Source organism: Colobus angolensis, unplaced genomic scaffold (assembly GCF_000951035.1).
Source record: "Colobus angolensis palliatus isolate OR3802 unplaced genomic scaffold, Cang.pa_1.0 Scaffold8, whole genome shotgun sequence".
Lineage (NCBI taxonomy): Eukaryota > Metazoa > Chordata > Mammalia > Primates > Cercopithecidae > Colobus > Colobus angolensis.
Window position 1 is genome coordinate 8,087,731 of NW_012121820.1, and position 19,063 is coordinate 8,106,793.

General features: G+C 43.2%; 2 protein-coding genes across 3 annotated transcripts; both read left to right on the top strand.

The window, feature by feature from the left end:
• The first annotated feature begins 312 nt into the window (after positions 1 to 312).
• LOC105502433 (eppin) lies at positions 313 to 5,864 on the top strand. Of its 2 annotated transcripts, none has more exons than XM_011928928.1 (4): positions 313 to 466; positions 1,944 to 2,075; positions 4,830 to 5,008; positions 5,546 to 5,864. In XM_011928928.1, exons 1-3 carry the CDS (start codon positions 376 to 378, stop codon positions 4,988 to 4,990), a joined length of 384 nt encoding a protein of 127 aa, XP_011784318.1. In that variant the 5' UTR covers positions 313 to 375; the 3' UTR covers positions 4,991 to 5,008; positions 5,546 to 5,864. The 2 variants fall into 2 exon arrangements, with proteins under 2 accessions (XP_011784318.1, XP_011784317.1); XM_011928927.1 differs by having other exon boundaries at positions 315 to 466; positions 4,841 to 5,008.
• A 2,329-nt stretch (positions 5,865 to 8,193) lies between these two features.
• On the top strand, positions 8,194 to 13,226 carry WFDC6 (WAP four-disulfide core domain 6). Its single transcript, XM_011929197.1, is given in 3 exon segments — positions 8,194 to 8,398; positions 9,617 to 9,759; positions 13,188 to 13,226. Coding segments are annotated over 3 exon segments (387 nt in total).
• The last annotated feature ends 5,837 nt before the right edge of the window (positions 13,227 to 19,063 follow it).

The window sequence follows — 19,063 nt, forward strand, 5'->3', positions numbered from 1 at the left end:
CACGTACGATGGAAAATGAATGAAGAATGAGGACACTCCACCGCTCTCCAAGTTATCAAGATGAAGACCCAAGATGATAGCATTCACCTGAAGGCAGCCTGGAAAGTGGGAGACGAGCTTTGCCCACTCCCTGGGGTTGACTAGAGCCCCAGCCCAGTGCAGCCTAGGGGTGTAAGGATCAAGATCCATTCAATGAGAGACCCTTCCTCCCAAGCTATGAGCTGTGGGTGTCAGTTAGTCCCATTTGTGACCTTGGGAACTTAGTGTTCCCAGAAGAAAGGGGGTGGCCGGTTTGTGTCCAGTTCTTATATCCAAGGTGCAGCAGCTGAGCATTCCAAATTCTGGAACCACCAGAAAGGCTGGCCTCTCTTCAGCATGGGATCTTCTGGACTTTTGAGCCTCCTGGTGCTATTCATCCTCTTAGCGAATGTCCAGGGACCTGGTCTGACTGACTGGTTATTTCCCAGTAAGTACTGGCCTCAGCCCTTACCCTAGAGAGAGGGGAGTCTGCTGGGAGGAAGGAACAGGGAACAACTCTTCAGATCTGGGTTGCTTTCCACCATCTTAGCCCAGGTCCCGGGTTGGGAGAGGAGAGAGATCTTTGTAAGATCCCTCCTGTGGAAGATCTCTTCTGGGAATGCAGTAACCCCGACATAGGCAATCCCCACTTTCACCCCCTTTGAAGTGGAGGGCCTTTATCAAGGAGGTGGAGGAGAGTCACGGGATCTAGCATTCAGGGGAGTCGCTACAGGGATCCGGGAAACCAAGGGACCTTCTCCTTATCTCGCGAGCAAAACAGGCCCCTTCCTTGAGGTATTATTTGTATCCACTCCTAGTTCTTTCAAACGTAGTCCCATAAAGTGTCACTGTATCCCTAGGGGCTCCCTACTTTGAGATAAAGGACAGCATCCAGAAGTTCCTTTAAACTTCAGACACTAATATTCCATGACTATAATGTAACAGTGATCATTGTTATCATTTGCTGAACACTCAGGAAGTAAGGATTTCCGAAAAGGGATTTTAAAACTACAGAGGGATCTGGAATCAGACTTAGTGGGTTCAAATCTTGGTAGCCCTGTAATCTTGGGCAAGCTACTTAAATTTCGTGGGCCTCAGTTTCCACATCTGTAACATGGGGATATTAATAGGACTTCCTTCATAGAGCGATTATAAAGATTAAATGAGATCATACACTTAAAATGCTTAGAAGAGTGCTCGGCTTATGGTAAAGACTTAGCAAATGTTAGATAATATGACTGCGCATCTGTTACTCTGATGAGGGCTTTATATACTTTGTCTCATTTTTTTCTCACAACTCCGTAAGGTCAAAATGATTTTACAGATGATGAAACCAAGGTTCAGAGAGGGTCAGAATTCAGACCAAGAGTCAGAATTCAAAATCTTAACTGGCTCAGGGGTAAGTGATACTAATTGCTGTTTAATACCACCACCTAGAGGAACTTCCAAACACTGATGCCTCAACAAAGCCAAAAAGACCACATCAGCTTTATTCAGTGGCCCGCAAATGGGAGATTTTTGCCTTCCATGGGAACTTTGCAGTGCCTGGAGACATTTTCCACTGTTACAGTCAGGGGGTGCTACTGGTGTCTGATGGGAAGAGGCCTGGGATGCTGCTGAACATCCTACAATCCCCAGTTCAGCCTCCCAAAGAATTATCCAGCCCAAATATTACCGGTGGTTGAGAAATTCTGCCTTAGATGGGCTGGAGCTGGGAGGGTGGGAAGAGAGGGAGGAGTGGTCAGGGGGAAGGGAGGGTGTATGCAGTAGGGAAGTGAGTGAGGCCACCCTGAGGAAAAGAACTCCTGGGGGCAAGCAAAGTCGAAGCAAACTTCCCTGACTCTCTAGAATTGCCTTGTGTCTGGCAAAGCGGGGAGACACTATGCTCTCTAAGGCACACGGGTGTGAAACTGCTCCTTCCCTAGGGAGATGTCCCACAATCAGAGAAGAATGTGAATTCAGAGAAAGGGATGTGTGTACAAGGCACAGACAATGCCCGGACAACAAGAAGTGCTGTGTCTTCAGCTGCGGAAAAAAATGTTTAGATCTCAAACAAGGTAATATTCAGAGCCGCAGAATAACCAACCCCTCCTCCCCCTGTACTTACCTTCTGCTTTCCTGGACTGGCTTTGTGCCCTGATCGCTGAGGGCTGGTCTCTGGCAAAACTGCTGGACTTGGGAGACCTGCAATTTAGATTCATTACTGTGCCAGATATGGTGTGTGCCATTAGTAATGACCTTTTCCTATCAGGTAATGCCTGAGACTCAGTTTCCCAAAACAAATGACTGGTGAAGGAGTGGCATTGAATCAGATTCTTTTGGCTATTTAGATACCTGTCACTCTTACAATTTTTTGAGCCCCAGGTGGCCATTGTTGCCCTAACATATACAACATTGTTGCTGCGAGTGATAAATGAAGCAATTTATATTTTCTAACTTTTTTGCTATGGAGTGACCACCTCTCTGCCTACACAAATCCAGCTTTGCACCAGAACACCTCTCCTGACTGCTGCACAACAGAGGGCTTTTCCTTTCTGCTGCATCTTAATTTCATGCCCATCTCCCTGGGATGCAAAAAGACTATCGAAGATTTTTTTTTATTCATTCAACAAATATGTATTGAGTGCCTCTGAGACCCACAGTAGGATTTGATCTGCTCAGTGTGGTCAGGGAGGTTGGGATTGCCTTCTCTGAGAAAGCAAATCTGGAGTTGAGTTGAGAAAGATGGGTAATGTTTTAGGCAAAAAGTGGGTGCAAGCGTTTTCCAGGAACAGGGAGTAGCATGCACAAAGGCTCAATGGTGGGACCTCGGGAGGCCAGAATGCAGAGTGAGCACGAGCATGGGACAAGGAAAACAGATTCTGGGTGGGCAGTGATCAAACAATTCAGGTATGGTGGGCCAGGTTAAAGAGTCTTGCCTGGATCAAAGGGCCATGGCAATCCACCGAGGCAGGGCATCACATGACCAGGTTCATACTACATCTATAGAGTTTAAAATAGGAGGAACAGAGTATCTTAAAGGACTTCAAGGTGATAGAAATGGTGACTGGAACTAGAGGTAGCTGAGGGGATGAAGAAGAATAGGACATGCTCAAAAGGTATGTAGGAGGTAAAGTAAACAGGACTTGACAGACAAGTAGAGTGGACAGGTTAGGGGGCTAAGTCACTCATATGCCAGCAGGTAAGGATTCTGAATTCAGACACAATGAGTTCAACTCTTACCTCCAGTTTTTAGCAGCCTTTTTGTCTAGGATAAATTAAAAACATTCCTTCACTGTGCCTCAGTTTCCTCAGATAATAAAAGGATCAGTGTAGAAGGTTATTTTGAGGATCCAATTGATCTGCATGATGTGCTTAGAGCAATGCCTGGCACATAGTAGCCACCTGATCCCTATTCGCTTATTTGTAATTCTTGGCTAAGGGCTCCTAAATAGCAGAGGTCATGCCTTTTCTCTGTTCCTTGAAGCATTAGGCACACAATAGGTGCTCAATGAATAATTTATTCAGTTCAGATCAGGATACAATTTCTTTTACCCTCAACATTCTATAAGGTTCTGTACTGTGCCAAACTACCTGTTAGGAATTGGAGTGCCAAGATGGAAGCAGACACACTCCTTGCTCGCCAGAAACTCACAGCCTCAGGGATGACACTGAAGATGTAAACGAAAATTGAGTGCACAGATTCTGAAGCAAGGTGTGGCAGTGAGGAATGTAGAGTGGAGTCAAGGGAGACATCACAACAGTTGATGTGTGAGAAAGGTTTTGAAGGAAGAAGAGGAGTGTCACTGTGAGCAGTGCAAAGGGATGGAGGTATGGGGGTGGCACGGGGTGTTCAATGTTATTGGAGCATGTAGCTGGAAGGGGTTCGGCGGCAGGGGAGGAGGCCAGCGTCACAGTACGAGCTAGACAATGGAGGGCCCTGTGGGTCATGGGAGGGTATTGTCATGAAGTGAAGGTAGGTCTTATCTGTGGAATGACATGATAAGCCTGGTTCTCAGATCCATCAGATCCTTCCCTCTGGTGGGAAGCATCAATGATTGATTGGAGGGGCCAGGACTGGAGGCAGGGGATCAATCTGAGGTTATCTCAACAGCCCAGGCATGAGACCGTCACTGAGGCTTATATTAGAGAGACTGGCAGAGAGGTGAGCTATTAGGAGGTAAAAATCAACAGGACCTAATTGTTTAGCAGTGGAGATTTACTCAAATGGAACTGTGTAAGCACAATTTACTAGGGACCTACGTTTGTTTGGTAGAATTGCTATAACAAAGTACCACTGACTGGGAATCTTAAACAACAGAAATGTATTGTCTCACAATTCCTCAGGCTAGAAGTCCGAGAACATGGTGTCAGCACGGTTGGTTCCTTGTCAGGGTTATGGGGAAGAAGCATGTTCCATTCCTCTCCCCTAGCTTCTGGTGGTTTGCTGGCAATCTTTGGTGTTCTTTGGCTTGTAGACACAGCACCCCAATCTCTGCCTTCACATTCATACGGTGTTCTCCCAGTGTGTTTGCCTCTGTCCAAATTAACCTGCTTTTATAAGGACACCAGTCATGTTGGTATAGGGGCCCATGCTATTTTGGTCTGACCTCTTTTTAGCTAATTTCACCTGCAATAACCCTATCTCCAGGGATGCAGATGCCCACTCTGGGGTCTCCTTGCACATGTGTGCAATATGTCAATGGAGCTGTGCTCTTGCTGTGGGATAAGGGAAAAGGAGCCTATTCCGGTTCCATCTGTAGTGGTTGCCAGGGAGAATAATAACAACTGTTTGTTTCTGGAGTGGGCACGCTGAGTTTTCAACTCTGGAGTCTTTCTGCAGATGTATGTGAAATGCCAAATGAAACTGGCCCCTGCCTGGCTTTTTTTATTCGGTGGTGGTATGACAAGAAAAATAATACTTGCTCCACATTTGTCTATGGTGGCTGCCAGGGAAACAATAACAACTTCCAATCCGAAGCCAACTGCCTGAACACCTGCAAGAATAAACGTGAGTCCTAGGGGCCCCGGTCTTTCATCCTCTCCAGTCCCATGCTGTGAGGTCTGCATGTTGGCTGGTCCTTTCCAGGACAGCTACATCTTTGGCAGACCTGCTGCTGACAGAACCAGCTCTGATCAGGAGGTGAGAATGCACCTGGCAAGGCGGTAGACAAAGCTACTTTCTGGGAACTGAGGATGAGAAGGGATGTAGAAGTAATCAATGTTGGCAAGTATGAGGGGAGTTAGGAGGGCTGGAGGAAGGGTGTGGAAGTGGTGAAATCTCAGAGATGAATTGCAGAAGAGGCACAGGATGTTAAACCTAGACATGTTGACCAACCAATCCTTCCAAGCCATCAATGTCTCAACACAGTTCTTTGCCAGCAAGTCACTCCTATTTGTTTTTCCTTGAAGGAGATGGAGAGCTCCCCAAAGCAAATCCACTTCTTTTTAGTGTTTTTCTGTGCAAAGATGTATAAGCATAACCTCAAGCTCCAAAGATAAGCTGAACCCAAGATACTCACCTGTTTCTGTCCTACGTTCTCTACAGGCTTTCCCTGATTGGATAAGGATGTGCAGGAAGAACCACCAGAGTGTGGCTCATGCTCTGAGGACTGTTCGTGTACCTGACTGATGTGCCAGATTGACTTCCAGTTTCACTTGCAGCATTTCAAGATCTTAGCCCTTCGCAAAACAGAACCCTTGCATCTCCCTCCTTTTCCTCCATCTCTGGCTCTTTCAATGCACAATATCCTTCCATTTTGATTTCATCTTTATGTTCCCTTTATCTCCAACTTCTAGAGCTCCTAGTTTATACCTGTGTCACTCTCAATTGTTTCCAATAAAGAACCTGATGTAATCCTGTGCCTCTGAAGCTGAGTAATTGACATCTTTTTGGCACATTACACTTTGCAGAGTAAGGGATCTTTGAGGCTTCTGGTGACATCATTCAAGGGAGTGAAGACAATCAGAACTTTGAGAGTTGAGAGCTCCAGGGATATTGTTATTGTTATCTTCTTCCGTTTCCACAAAAGATTGTAAAACCTTTTTAGGCAAGAACCCAAGGACAATGCCTTAGTTTGGATCCTCTAGAAACTAACCCTGGGAAAAGGGCATGGGTGCAGGTAGTTTGTTTGAGAGACCTCCCAAGACATACAAGATGGGGAGTGGGATGAGTAATTCAGGGAAGAGAAGGGAAGAGAGAAGAATCTATTAGGAGCTGGGTACCACTGTGACTGAATCCTAGGGCTTACAAATTTTCTTCTTTAAAATATTTTATTTCAAGTTCTGGAATACATGTGCAGGACCTGCAGGTTTGTTACATAGGTAAGCCTGTGCCATGGTGGTTTGCTGCACCTATCAACCCATCACCTGGGTATTAACCCCACATGCATTAGCTTTTTATCCTGATGCTTTCCCTCCCTCTGCCCCCTCCACAGGCCACAGTATGTGTTGTTCCCCTCCCGATGTCCATGTGTTCTCATTGTTCAGCTCCCACTTACAAGGGAGAACGTACAGTATTTAGTTTTGTTCCTGCATCACTTTGCTGAGGATAATGGCTTCCCGCTTCATCCATGCCCCTGCAAAGGACGTGATCTCACTTCTTTTTATGGCTGCATAGTATTCCATGGTATATATGTACCACATTTTCTTTAGGCAGCCTATTGGTGAGGGACATTTGGGTTGATTCCATGTTTTCGCTATTGTAAATACTGCTGCAGTGAACAAACTCATGCATGTATCTTTATAAAAGAATGATTTATATTCCTTTGAATGTATACCCAGTAATGGGATTGCTGGGTCAAATGGTATTTCTGGTTCTAGATCTTTCAGGAATTGGCACACTGTCTACCAAATGGTTGAACGAATTTCTGTTCCCACCAACAGTGTAAAAACATTCGTGTTTCTCCACAGTTTTACCAGCATCTGTTGTTTCTTGACTTTTTAATAATCAGCATTCTGACTGGCATGAGATGGTATCTCATTGTGGTTTTGATTTGGATTTCTCTGATGATCAGTAATGTTGAGCATTTTTTCATGTTTGTTGGCCCCATATATGTCTTCTTTTGAGAAGTGTCTGTTCCTGTCCTTTGCCCACTTTTCAATGTGGTCGTTTGTTTTTTCTTGTAAATTTGTTTAAGTTCCTTGTACATTCTGGATATCAGGCCACAGATGTTCTTAATCTGTCTCCAGTGATGAGGAAGCTAAGCTATTTGTCCACTGATTCCCAATGCCCTCTGGATGTCAGGGATACTAAATCCCTTGCTATTTCAGATCGTAATGCATGCAAGCTATACAAGCTCCCAGGGGGCCAGAGAAAACCCACAGCAGAAAAGTAGGGACTGATGCTGGAGGTAGGAGGCTGTCAATGTGCATTGTCTATTATTCAGCCGTAAAAAATAATGAACTTCTCACTCACCACTGATGACATGCCTTGCTGCACACACTCTCTGCTGCCACCCTGCAGAAATGCTTCCATTACCCACAGTCCTTTGCCAGATGGGATTGATGCCCAGGTAACTGGCTCCTCACCTCATTCAGGCTTCTACCAAGGATATCAAACTTGGTTGGTACAGACGCTCAAGTCTTAATGCTTCAGAGTGTGACTTTTAATCCAATGCTGTAGCTGTCACAACAGGGACAAACGGAGAACAGAGTTGGAGAAGTCCCAAAGTAACAAAAGAAATTATTGATCGTTGCAAAATCAATTGACTTAAAGGATAAATATAACTGATCTTTACATACAAAAGAAGAGAGAGGGAAGTGAAGGGTGGGGAGAAAGAGACTCAGACAGACAGAGACTCCCTGAAAAGGAGAAAAAGACAGGCACATACTAAAAGACATAAAGAGGCAAAGAAAAGAGAAGAAACAAAGTAAGAAAAATAAAGCATAAGAATAGACATGTCAGGAGAAGAGTGAAATTAGAAAGAAGAAAGAGAGCTAGCATACTCTTAACCTCCAAACTCCCCCTGGGGAAATGGAAGACTCTGGAGTTAAACCTCCCTTTCTGCTAAAGGAGCCTGGAAAGCGCAAGACAAGATGTGCCCTCTTTCCCTGGTAGACCAGAGAGCCTCAGATTGCTGAGGATTAGGAGCCGCCTATCAAGGCCCCTTTCCCCCAGGGTAGGTACCAGGTAGTCCCACTGATGGCCTCAGGGATCTGGTGTTTCTGAGAGGGGAGTCTGGCTGGCTTGTCTCCATGACTGTCTCTTGGAGTGCTGGGGCACACCAGGGCAGGCAAAGTGCAGAGGTAGGAGCTGCTGACCAGCGTTTCTTACTTTTGGTGCCATCAACCAGGCTAGTACTTCCTAAAGTGGGACTCTGAGGACTTCTGCCAATCCTGGTACCATTCTTCCTTCTGGGGGATGTCCAGAAACCTGGGCACGCTGAAGGGATCTTTGGCAGTAAGTACTGGGGACTCAGTCCTTGAAATGGAGAAAGGAAACTCGGTGGGGAGGAAGGAACAAAGAACTATTTTGCAGCTGAGCAATTATTTTCTCCACCTGTGCCTGGAGTTCCAGGTGGGAAAGAGGGAAGCTATTTGGAGTCTCTTGGTAAGAGACTCCCTTGGTGAATATAGGCATCCGAATCTGTGGCAACTGACTCCTTGCTGACGTTCTAAAAGATTCTTCCTGGAGGTGCCCGGACCTAGAGCTCATGAAATGAACTAAGAAAGAGTAGTAAGCTCAAGGAAGTCTCCCATAAGAAAAACAGGCTGCTCCCTACAACACCAACTGTGTTAGCTTCCAAATGTTCTCACTGCAGCCCCCACACCCATACCCACTGAGGACCCTAGTCTTTGGGGTAAAGAATGGTCTCCGGAAGTCCCTTGGAATGCTGAAATGTGAAGACTCACAATTAGCAGCTAACTGTACTGAGCACTGAAAATTAGTGGTTGAAAGTGAGCACTCAGGAACCACACTTTGTAGGTTCAAATCCTGGCTCCATCCCTGAGTAGCTGTGTGACCTTGGGCAAATTCACATAACCTCCTTATGCTTCCAATTCTTCTGTTTATAAAATGTGAATATTAAGAGTGCTTACCCATCGATATGTAATGAGGATTAAGGAGAAAAGGCAGCTCACAGTCAGTGCTTCACCCGTATTACTCATTGTTACATCATGTTGCCCCAGGAAGTTTGACGATGGCTTGTCAAACTGTGTTGTGTTAGTCTTCAAAGCAACCCTATGGGCAAATGAGGAAATCAAGGCTCAGAAGTGCCTGGCACACCAAGGATGGCACAGAATTCAAAAGCCAAGCTATCTGATGCCAGAAATGTTGATCTCAATCATCGAGAGCCACAGCGCCTCCTGGGGGAGCAACCAAGCACAGCAAGGCTGAGTGACCAGAATAGTCTTAGAGGAGTGCGTCTTTCTCCCAGGAACCTCATAGATGGTGCAGATAGAGGGTAGGGGTTGGTTTAGGGATTGGATGGTGAGTTGTTACGGGGTTGGGGATGTGGGCAGTGTTGGGAAATTCCTGAGCTACCTGAGGGCCACTACCTTTTGGGGACAGGTGAAGTGGAAACAAGGTTCTTTAACTCTGCATGGGTGCCCTGGGCTTGGAGAGGGGGAGCACAGGCTCCTTTAAGGCCTCGAGGAAATATATCTTCCTTTCCCTTAGAGCCGTGTCCCAAAATCAAAGTAGAATGCGAAGTGGAAGAAATAGACCACTGTACCAAACACAGAGATTGCCCAGAAAACATGAAGTGTTGTCTGTTCAGCTGTGGAAAGAAATGTTTAGACCTCAGATAAGGTAACTCAGATGTTTCCTAAATTTCCCAGTGCCCTCACCTCCTATCGCCACCTGCACTGCACTAACTGTCTCCTGGTTCACTGCTGGCTGCTCTCTGACCTAGAGTTTAGGTACATCTTCTACTTGACACAAATCTGTCAGTCCTGGACTTGGGAGACACGGATTTTATTTCATTTCTTCCTCTATTTTGGTATGTGATATGAACAATGTAGTTTTCCTTTCTGGAGCTCAGTTTCCCTTTCCATAAGACAGGTGTTGATATTGGACCACATGGTCTCTTGGCTACTCTTCAGTGATTCTTGAGATGCCAAGTAGTCACTGAAGTCTCATCAAATGCCAACATTGTGTCAGGTTATGTGATAGCTATAAGAGACAGGTATATAATCTGTATTTCCTGGCTTTTTTCTCCAGGCCTCTCTGTCTATATAAACCCAGGATGCCTTCCCTGACCACCTTAGACCGCCTACACTCTTTCTTCTCTGCTCATATTATTGAGCTCTAAAGAAGACCATCAAGGACTATTCATTCATTCTATTCATTCAACAAATATTGATTGGTGCCCCTGACAGCCATGATGGGTTCCACTTGCTCACTGTGGCCAGGAAGGTCAGAAAAGGTTTTTCTGGGAAAGATATCCATGATTTAAGGTCTGAAAGATGAGTATTTAGACCAAAAATGGGAAGAAATAGCCTTTCAGGCACAGGTAATAGCATGTACAAAGGCTTTGTGGCAGGAGGCAGCACGTTCAGGCCTAGAAAGGCTGGAAAGCAGAGAGTGAGCAAGAGACAAGAAAGAGTAAGCTGGTAGTGTATATTCAGGGCAACTTGAATCTGTACTCCCAAGTGGCCATCCTCAAGTTTTGGGCTCAAATAAATGCCCTACTTAATCATATTTTCTGAATCTTGTTACTTTAGGTTGGCATACCTTTCAAGACAATAACTAGGTTTTCAGTGCTTTGACAAAACCTCAAATGTGTGGCCTTCCAGCCAGGCATCTGTGGTTTCACATTGTTCAAGCATTTGTTGCATCCCTATGGATTGCAGCTCTCTGTAAGTTCACTGTTGCTGGACCAAGATATAAGGCGTACACAAATTTCTACAGAAAATGTAATTCTGTAAGAGATTTTCAGGAGATGGGGAAGGCTGGTATCTTTCAGAGTGCAAAGTGATTTTGGAATTGCAATGATTTCTTTGGGTTAAAGTTTGCCACTGACTTGTGTTCCTGAAACATGAAGCATGAATATGTGGGCTGACAAATAGTCTCTCTTGATAGATAAACAAGTAACAAATTTTAAAAAGAGAGAAAGATGAAGCTGGGCTAGATAGGGGAAGGAGAGCTGGTAAGGGATCTGGTCTTGATCCTAACAGCAATGGATTAACCTATGTTCAAATCCCTTAACATCTGTGTGGTCATAGGAAAGTTATTTAGCCTCTCTAAACCTTAGTTTCCTCATCTGCATAATGAGAACAATAAGAGGACCTACCTTACAAGATTAAATGTTAGTAGATGTCAACTACTAAGAATAGTGCCTGACACTAATCAGTGCTATAATTGTTGTTTTGTCATGCTTCAGACTATGAGGTTCTAAAGAACTCTATTTGTACCTCATAGCACTATGGGCAAAATAATTGCTCAATAAATGCTTAAGATCAGGGTAGATTTGAGTTTTGGGTTTTTTTTTCTGTGACTACTCCTGAAGCATCCTCTCTATGTCAAATTACCTGCTAGAAACTGCTGTATCAAGACGGCATAAGACGCAACTCCCTCTCAAAAACCTCACATTCTCATGGAGAATCAGAAAATGTGAACAAGAAAGTACATGGAAATGATAAATGTGTGTGTAAGATTGAGAGGCAATGAAGAAAAGCAAGGAGTAAAGAATGAATAAAGGAAAGACTGCATAAAAGAGTCAAGGTCTGGGAAGGGTTTTAAAGAATGAACAAGAGTGCACTTAGCAAGAGAGGTCTGGATATGTCAGGCATGTGCAAAGGCATGGGGTGTGTAAGAACATGCTACTTTTAGAGCATAAGTTTGGGAAGCTGGGTGTTGGGGCAGCATAAGAAATAACGTTGGAGAGAAGGAGGAGAAAATGGATTCTGAAGTCCCTCTGGGTTTGGTAGAACTTTATCCTGTGCCCAGCAGATCTGCCATTCTGGAAACCAATGTCTAGCAGAATGCAGAAGTCTTGGAGATCAGCTGTTGGCCTTTCATGGAAGTCCTTGCAAAAGATAATGATGCTCGAATTAAGAAAGCGGCAGAAAGGAAATAAAGGAGAGCTATTTAGGAGGCAAAATCAGCCAGATTTAGTGTTCAGATGTTGGGGAGGCAAGGAAAAAGAAGCCATGTGATGTCACAGCTGTTCCTTCCAACAGCCCTGTTAGGCGAGCACGTTGGGATTTTGCATTCTCACCTTACAGATGAGGAAGTCAAGGACCAGAGAGGTAAAATGAGTGGTCAAGGTTCACACTGAATTGGGAGCAGAGCCCTGAGCCAAATTTGCTTCTCAGCGGAGACAAAGAGAGCTGTGGTCAGAGAAAGGGAGAGATGGACATTCTCCAGGGAGACAGGCACCCAAACAGCTCTGTTCTCTGATCTCCCTGCAGGTATATGCAGTATGCCACAGGAGGCTGGCCCCTGCCTGGCCTCCAAACCATGTTGGTGGTACAATTAAAAAAAAAAAAAAAAACCCTAAGATCTGCTCCAAATTCATCTATGGCCGTTGCCAGGGGAACAATAACAACTTCCAAACTGAAGCTATCTGCCTGGTCACCTGCAAAAAATACCATAAGTCCCGGAGGTCCCAGTCTCCTGTGCTCACCAAGGCCACACTGGGAGGTCTGGGTGTTGGCTGGTCTATTCCAAGACCTAGGTGGGCCTGGGGATGACAAAACCAGCTCTAATGCAGAAGTGTAAGTAGAAGGATATTTTGGGAAAGAGGGTGGGAAGGGAGGGATTAGTCAAAGGGATATTGGCAAGTATGAGGTGAGTAGTGGGTATAGAGAGAAAACAGAAGTGGTGGAGTATCCCAGACCAGGTCAGACGGAAGCCCAGTAAACCCAGCTCAGCCCTGGGCACCATTCATCAGTCAATCATTATAGGCCTTTACTTCTCACTAAACCTTATTGTTACTTCTCTTCCTTTTAAAGGTTATTTCTAACCAGGGCAACCACATACTTTATTGGCCAAACCAAATCACTTTTGAAAGTGTCTCAAGATGAGGTGCCACTAATTATTACACTGGGACAACAGGCATAAACTGGGACTCTACTGGACAAGTCAGAACCCACGATCATTCTAGGATCCCTCAAACTCACCTTCATTCCATTCCTGCCCAAAGATGTAAAAATGATCCCACCTCCTTTTTCCCATTAGGTGCAAGATTTGGTTCCTCATGCGGTCAGGGTCCAAGCATCTCACCCTTTATTCTTCTACCTCACAGGTTAGTCTTACTTTATACCATAAGGAGGAGCTTGAATAACCTCCAGGATTTGGATCATAATCCAGGCCTCTCTCCACGTGTGCCTGATTGATGCTCCAAATTGGCTTCCACGGGCCAAACCTTGGCTGTTGCAGAAACTGAACTCCAGGAATTGCTTACACCCTTTCTTCCAGTGTAGCATATCTTCAAACACAATGCTCTTCCCCTTGACCACTTCTCAGTATGAAACTCTATGTCTTCAACTTTCAGAACCCCCATTTATTCGTGTGAAGGCTTCAGTTGCCTTAATAAAGTGCTCTGTGGGGTCTGCTTTCTCTGAGGCTGAATAATTCACATCTGCAATATGCTGATATTGACATATACTCACATCTCTCTATATGTAATTTCCAGAGAACAAGAAGCCATTGCATCTTCTGGTGACACCAGAAGAGGGAGAGAGTATGAAAATCCTGCAAATTGAGAACACCAGTGACGTTGTTACTTTAGTAAAATTGTCGTTAAGATGCTGAAGAACGGAGCCAGCGCAGATCCAGATTTTGTATGGTCTAAACCTGATAAATCAGGAGCTCCTTTAGAAACCAAGCACAGGCCAGGTGCGGTGGCTCACGCCTGTAATCCCAACACTTTGGGAGGCCGAGGCGGGCGGATCACCTGAGGTCGGGAGTTCAAGACCAGCCTGACCAACATGGAGAAACCCCATCTCTAGTAAAAATACAAAATTAGCCAGGCGTGGTGGTGCATGCCTGTAATCTCAGCTACTCGGGAGGCTGAGGCAGGAGAATTGTTTGAACCCAGGAGGCAAAAGTTGCAGTGAGCTGAGATTGCACCATTGCACTCTAGCCTAGGCAATAAGAACGAAACTCCATCTCAAAAAAAAAAAAAAAAAGAAAAAAGAAAAAGTAAAAGAAGAAAGAAACCAAGTGCAAATGAGTACAAAAGAGAATATTATTTCAAATGAGGAGGGAAACTGCAACCAACTGCAAATATTTAAAGGCTGACAAACACTAAAAATTGCACAAAACCCAAATAAATTAATAATTCATTGTTTACATTTATGACATCAATTCTGTAAAGCACTGTTTCTGTGGAGAGAATGGAAAGATAACTAACTCTTTTATTTAACATGGTGATCAAAATATGATAGTTTAATTTTTATTATAGGTGAATTGGATAAAACATATACCTGAATGCTTGAAGCCATGCTTGATGTCTGTAGTTCTGTTACAGGTTTGTGTCCTAGAAACACAGGAATTTTAATAAATTATCTTTTGTACAATTCCATTAAAAAAAGAAAAAATGCATGGTACATTTAAAATTACACACATTGAATTATCAAGTATATGCTTACTAGAAAAGAACTTCTGAACAGGCTTCCATAAGAGCTGATTTTTTTTTCCACTAAAAATGTGATGTATCTGGCTGGGTTCAGTGGTTCATGCTTGTAATCCCAGCACTTTGGGAGGCCAAGGTGGGCAGATCACCTGATGTCAGGAGTTCAAGACCAGACTGGCCAACGTGGTGAAACCCCACCTCTACTAAAAATACAAGAAATTAGCCAGGTGTGGTGGTGTGCACTTGTAGTCCCAGTTACTCAGGAGGCTGAGACAGGAGAACTGCTTGAACCTGGGAGGTGGAGGTTGCAGTAAGCCGAGATGGCACCATTGCACTCCATCCTGGGCAGCAGAGTGAGGCTCCATCTCAAAAAAAAAAAAAAAAAAAAAAAAAGATGTATCTGTTATTTGAAAGAATGCTCCACAGGCTTATTTTCCTGGCTCCATACATTTCAAAACTTGTTTTTCCTCTACTACCCACAACCTTCTTGGGCTAAGAACGTTCATTTTACAGTGCAACCTCTAGTCCCATAACTTAGTGTCATAACGTCAAGGGAATCGGCCCAGTAGACAACGGGAGTATTATTTGCAGCTGCTCCTCCACCAGGACAGTTAGCAGCAACTTCCTACACATAGAAATGACAGCAAACGACCTAAATATATTCTACTAACTCCAAAATAAATATATCCCCAACTCAACTTCCTTTTAATTTGCATGACTAAAATGCTGGCAATCGCCCCAGCACCACCTAACCCAGGAGAAGCGTGACAGAGGGAAAGGTCAGAGTGGAAAGGGAAGGTGGACTGGCTGATTATGGTTAGAATATCTTACTTTTGCAGATATTACAGGTCATCTGACCATGTAACATATAGCTAGAAGCACTCCCAGAATCGCTCAAGCAAGGACCCTGAGGCTTGGCTCCATCAGCCTCATGGTAAGTCCGTCTCTGAAAGGGCCCATGGACTTGTTTTCTGGAGTTGCAGTAAAGGAGACAGGTCCATAGCATGGTGCAGAAATTCTCCAAAATTGAAAATAGCTGGAGAGAGGCATGAAAGGGGGAGATGAAGGAAAGCAGAGTAGAGTTAAAGAAGAAATGAGAAGAAAGGGGTGAAGGAGGAAAATGGTGTGATGGTGTGACTGTTTTAAAGCAAGGTCCTAAAATTCTTTCACTCGCCTTCCACCTAGAAGTGGGATCTATGTCCCCTCCTTTTGAATCTGAGAAAACTCTGTGACTCTTTGACCAAGAGAATAAAGCAAACATGATGCTATGTGACCTCCAAGGCTAGGCTAGAAAAAGTGCAAGTCCCACTTGATCCTCTTAGGTAGCTTGTTTGGGGGCAGTGGTAAACTGCCATGTAAGATGTCCAACTACTCTGAGAGAAGCCCATGCTAGAGAGACCCATGTGGGTGCTGTGATCAGCAGGCCCAGATAAGCTCCGACTGATAGCCAGCATCAATTCCAGCCATGCAAATGAGCTGCTCAACCCAATAAAGCCTTCAGCTGGCTGCAGCTCCAGCAGACGTGTGACTGCAACCATGGGAAAGACCCTATAAAAGAACCACCAAGCAGATTGCTTCCCAGATGGCTGACCCACAATATGAAATGGTTACTTTAAAGTGCTAAGTTTTAAGAAAATTTATTCACAAAATAGGTGATCAAAGATGGAAAGGGGCTAGCTGCAGTGGCTCACAGCTGTAATTCCAAGTACTTTGGGAGTCCAAGGCAGGTAGATCACTTGAAGTCAGAAGTTCAAGACCAGCCTGGCCAAAATGGCAAAACTCCATCTCTACTAAAAATACAAAAACTAGCCAGGCATCGTGGCGGGCACCTGTAATACCACCTACTTGGGAGGCTGGGGCAGGAAAATCTCATCAGCCCAGGAGGCAGAGGTTGCAGTGAGCTGAGATTGTGCCACTGCACTCCAAAGTGAGACTTGGTCTCAAAAAAGAAAAAAAAAAAAAAGATGAAAAGGGAATAGAAGGAAGGATAGGGAGAGAGAAAGACGAAAGAGATGCCCAGAGGACTGGGCAAGATAAGAGGATGCCAGGCTTAAGAAGGGAATCTCACAGCAGGCAACTTGTCATCATAGCACACCAAGACTTGCTATCTCTTGTCAAATAAGTTTCTTGTTTAATATAACTTGGATCAAGGGGCTCTAAAGAGGCTGGAATTCACTTGTTGATGCTATTGCCATCTCTACTTCCCTCTCTTTAGAAAGGGCTGGTTAAACTGATTGTAGAAAACTCTAAGGGCGCTGCAAAAGAAGGTTAGAATTACTAAACACATTTATTAAAGTTATAGGATACAAAATCAATATACGAAAATCAATGGCAATTTTATACACCAAGAACAATCTCATTTCCATTAGCAGCAACAACAACAAAACACTTAGTAATTAACTCAACCAAAGAAGTGAAAAACTTATGCAATGACAATTATAAAACATCGATGAAGAAAATTTAAGAGACACAAATAAATGGAAAGAAATCTCGGGCTCATAGATTAGAAGAATTAATATTGTCAAGATGTCCACACTACCCAAAGCAACCTACAGAGCACACACAATTTCTGCCAAAATGCCAATGGCATTTTTTACAAAAACATAACAAGCAATGCTAAAATTCATATGAAACCACAAAAGACTCCAAATTGCCAAAGGAATTTTGAAAAAGAACAGAGCTGTAAGCATCACATTTCCTAATATCAAATTACACTACAAAGCTAGAGTAATCAAAACAGTGTGGTACTGGCACAAAAACAGAAAAGCAGACATACAGGCCAATGGAACAGAATAAAGAACCCGGAACTAAGCCCACCCATTTATGGTCAATTGATCTTTGATGAGGGTGTCAAAAACACACAATAGGCAACAGAAGATCTCTTTAACAAATGGTGCTGGGAAAACTAGATATCCACATGCAAAAGAATGAAATTGGATCCCTATCCAATACCATATACAAAAATCAACTTAAAATAGATTAAAGTCTTAAACATAAGACCTGAAACTAAAATTCTTTAAAAAGTCTTGAAGAGACATCTGCATTTCCAAGTTCATTGAAGCATTATTCATAATAGCAAAGATATGAAAAAAACCTAAATGTACATCAGCAGATAATGAATTAAAAGCTGTGATGTGTGTATGCACACACACATACATGTTATACACATATATACAACGTATATATACATTATACAATATATGTATACATTATGTGTGTACACAAACACAATAGAATAGTATTCATCCTTTAAAAAGTAGGAAATCCCATCATTTGCCACAACACAGATGAATCCAAAGGACATCATGTTAAGTGAATTAAGCTGGACACAAAAAGACAAATATTGTCTGATCTTACTTACATGTGGAATCTAAGATAGCCAAACTTGGGCTAGGAGTGATGACTCACGCCTGTAATCCCAGCACTTTGGGAGGCTGAGGCAGGAGGATTGCTTGAAGCCAGAAGTTCGAGGTTGCACCCTGTGTGACAGAATGAGATCCTGTCAAGTAAATAAATAAATAAATAAATAAAATAGTCAAACTCATGGAAGCAGTAAGTAGAATGGTAATTACAAGGAGAATGGGGTGATGGCGGGGAAGGAGAAAAATGAGAAAATATTGGTCAAAGAATATAAAGTTTCCATTTCAGTTATGCAAGATAAATTAATTCTGGAACCTAATGTACAGTATGGTGACTGCAACTAACAATACTGTATTTCATACCTGAAATTTGCTAAGAGGGTGGATCTTAAGTGTTCTCATCACACAAGAAAAAGTTAACTATGTAAGATGGAGTATATGTTAATTTGCTTGAGTGTGGTGATCATTTGATATCAATATAGGAAGTTGCACACTTTAAATATATATAATTCCTATTTGTCAATTATACCTCAATAAAGATAGGAGGAGAAAAATAAAAACTCTTAGAAAAAATGCAAGAAAAAATCATCTTTACATTGATTTTGGCAATTATTTTTTGGACATGACATCAAAATTACAAGCAACAAAAGCAAAAATAGACACGTGGGATTATATCAGACTAAAATCTTCTGCACAGCAAAGGAAACAATCAACAAAATGAAAAGGCAAGCTACTGAGTAGGAAAAAATATTTGCAACCATATATGCTGTAAAGGATTAATATCCAAAATATATTAATAACTCACACGACTACTATTCAAGAATACATATCAAGAATACAAGTAACCTGATTAACAAATGGGCATCCAACAATTCTTGGGAAGCTGAAAAAAAAAGGGCAAGGAACCTAAATAGCCATTCCTCAAAAGAAAAAATTTTAATGGCCAATAGGTATATAAAAATGTGCTCAAGATCTCTAATAATCAGGAAAATGCAAATTAAAACTACAGTGAAATGTCACCACACCCCTGTTAAGATGGCTATTGTAAAAAAGACAAAAGATAAGTATTGGCAAGAATGTATAGAAAAAGGGCATCCTTGGATACTGTTGGTAGTGAGAATGTACATTGGCACAGCTATTTATGGAAAACAATATGGAAGATCCCAAAAAAAATTAAAACTAAAA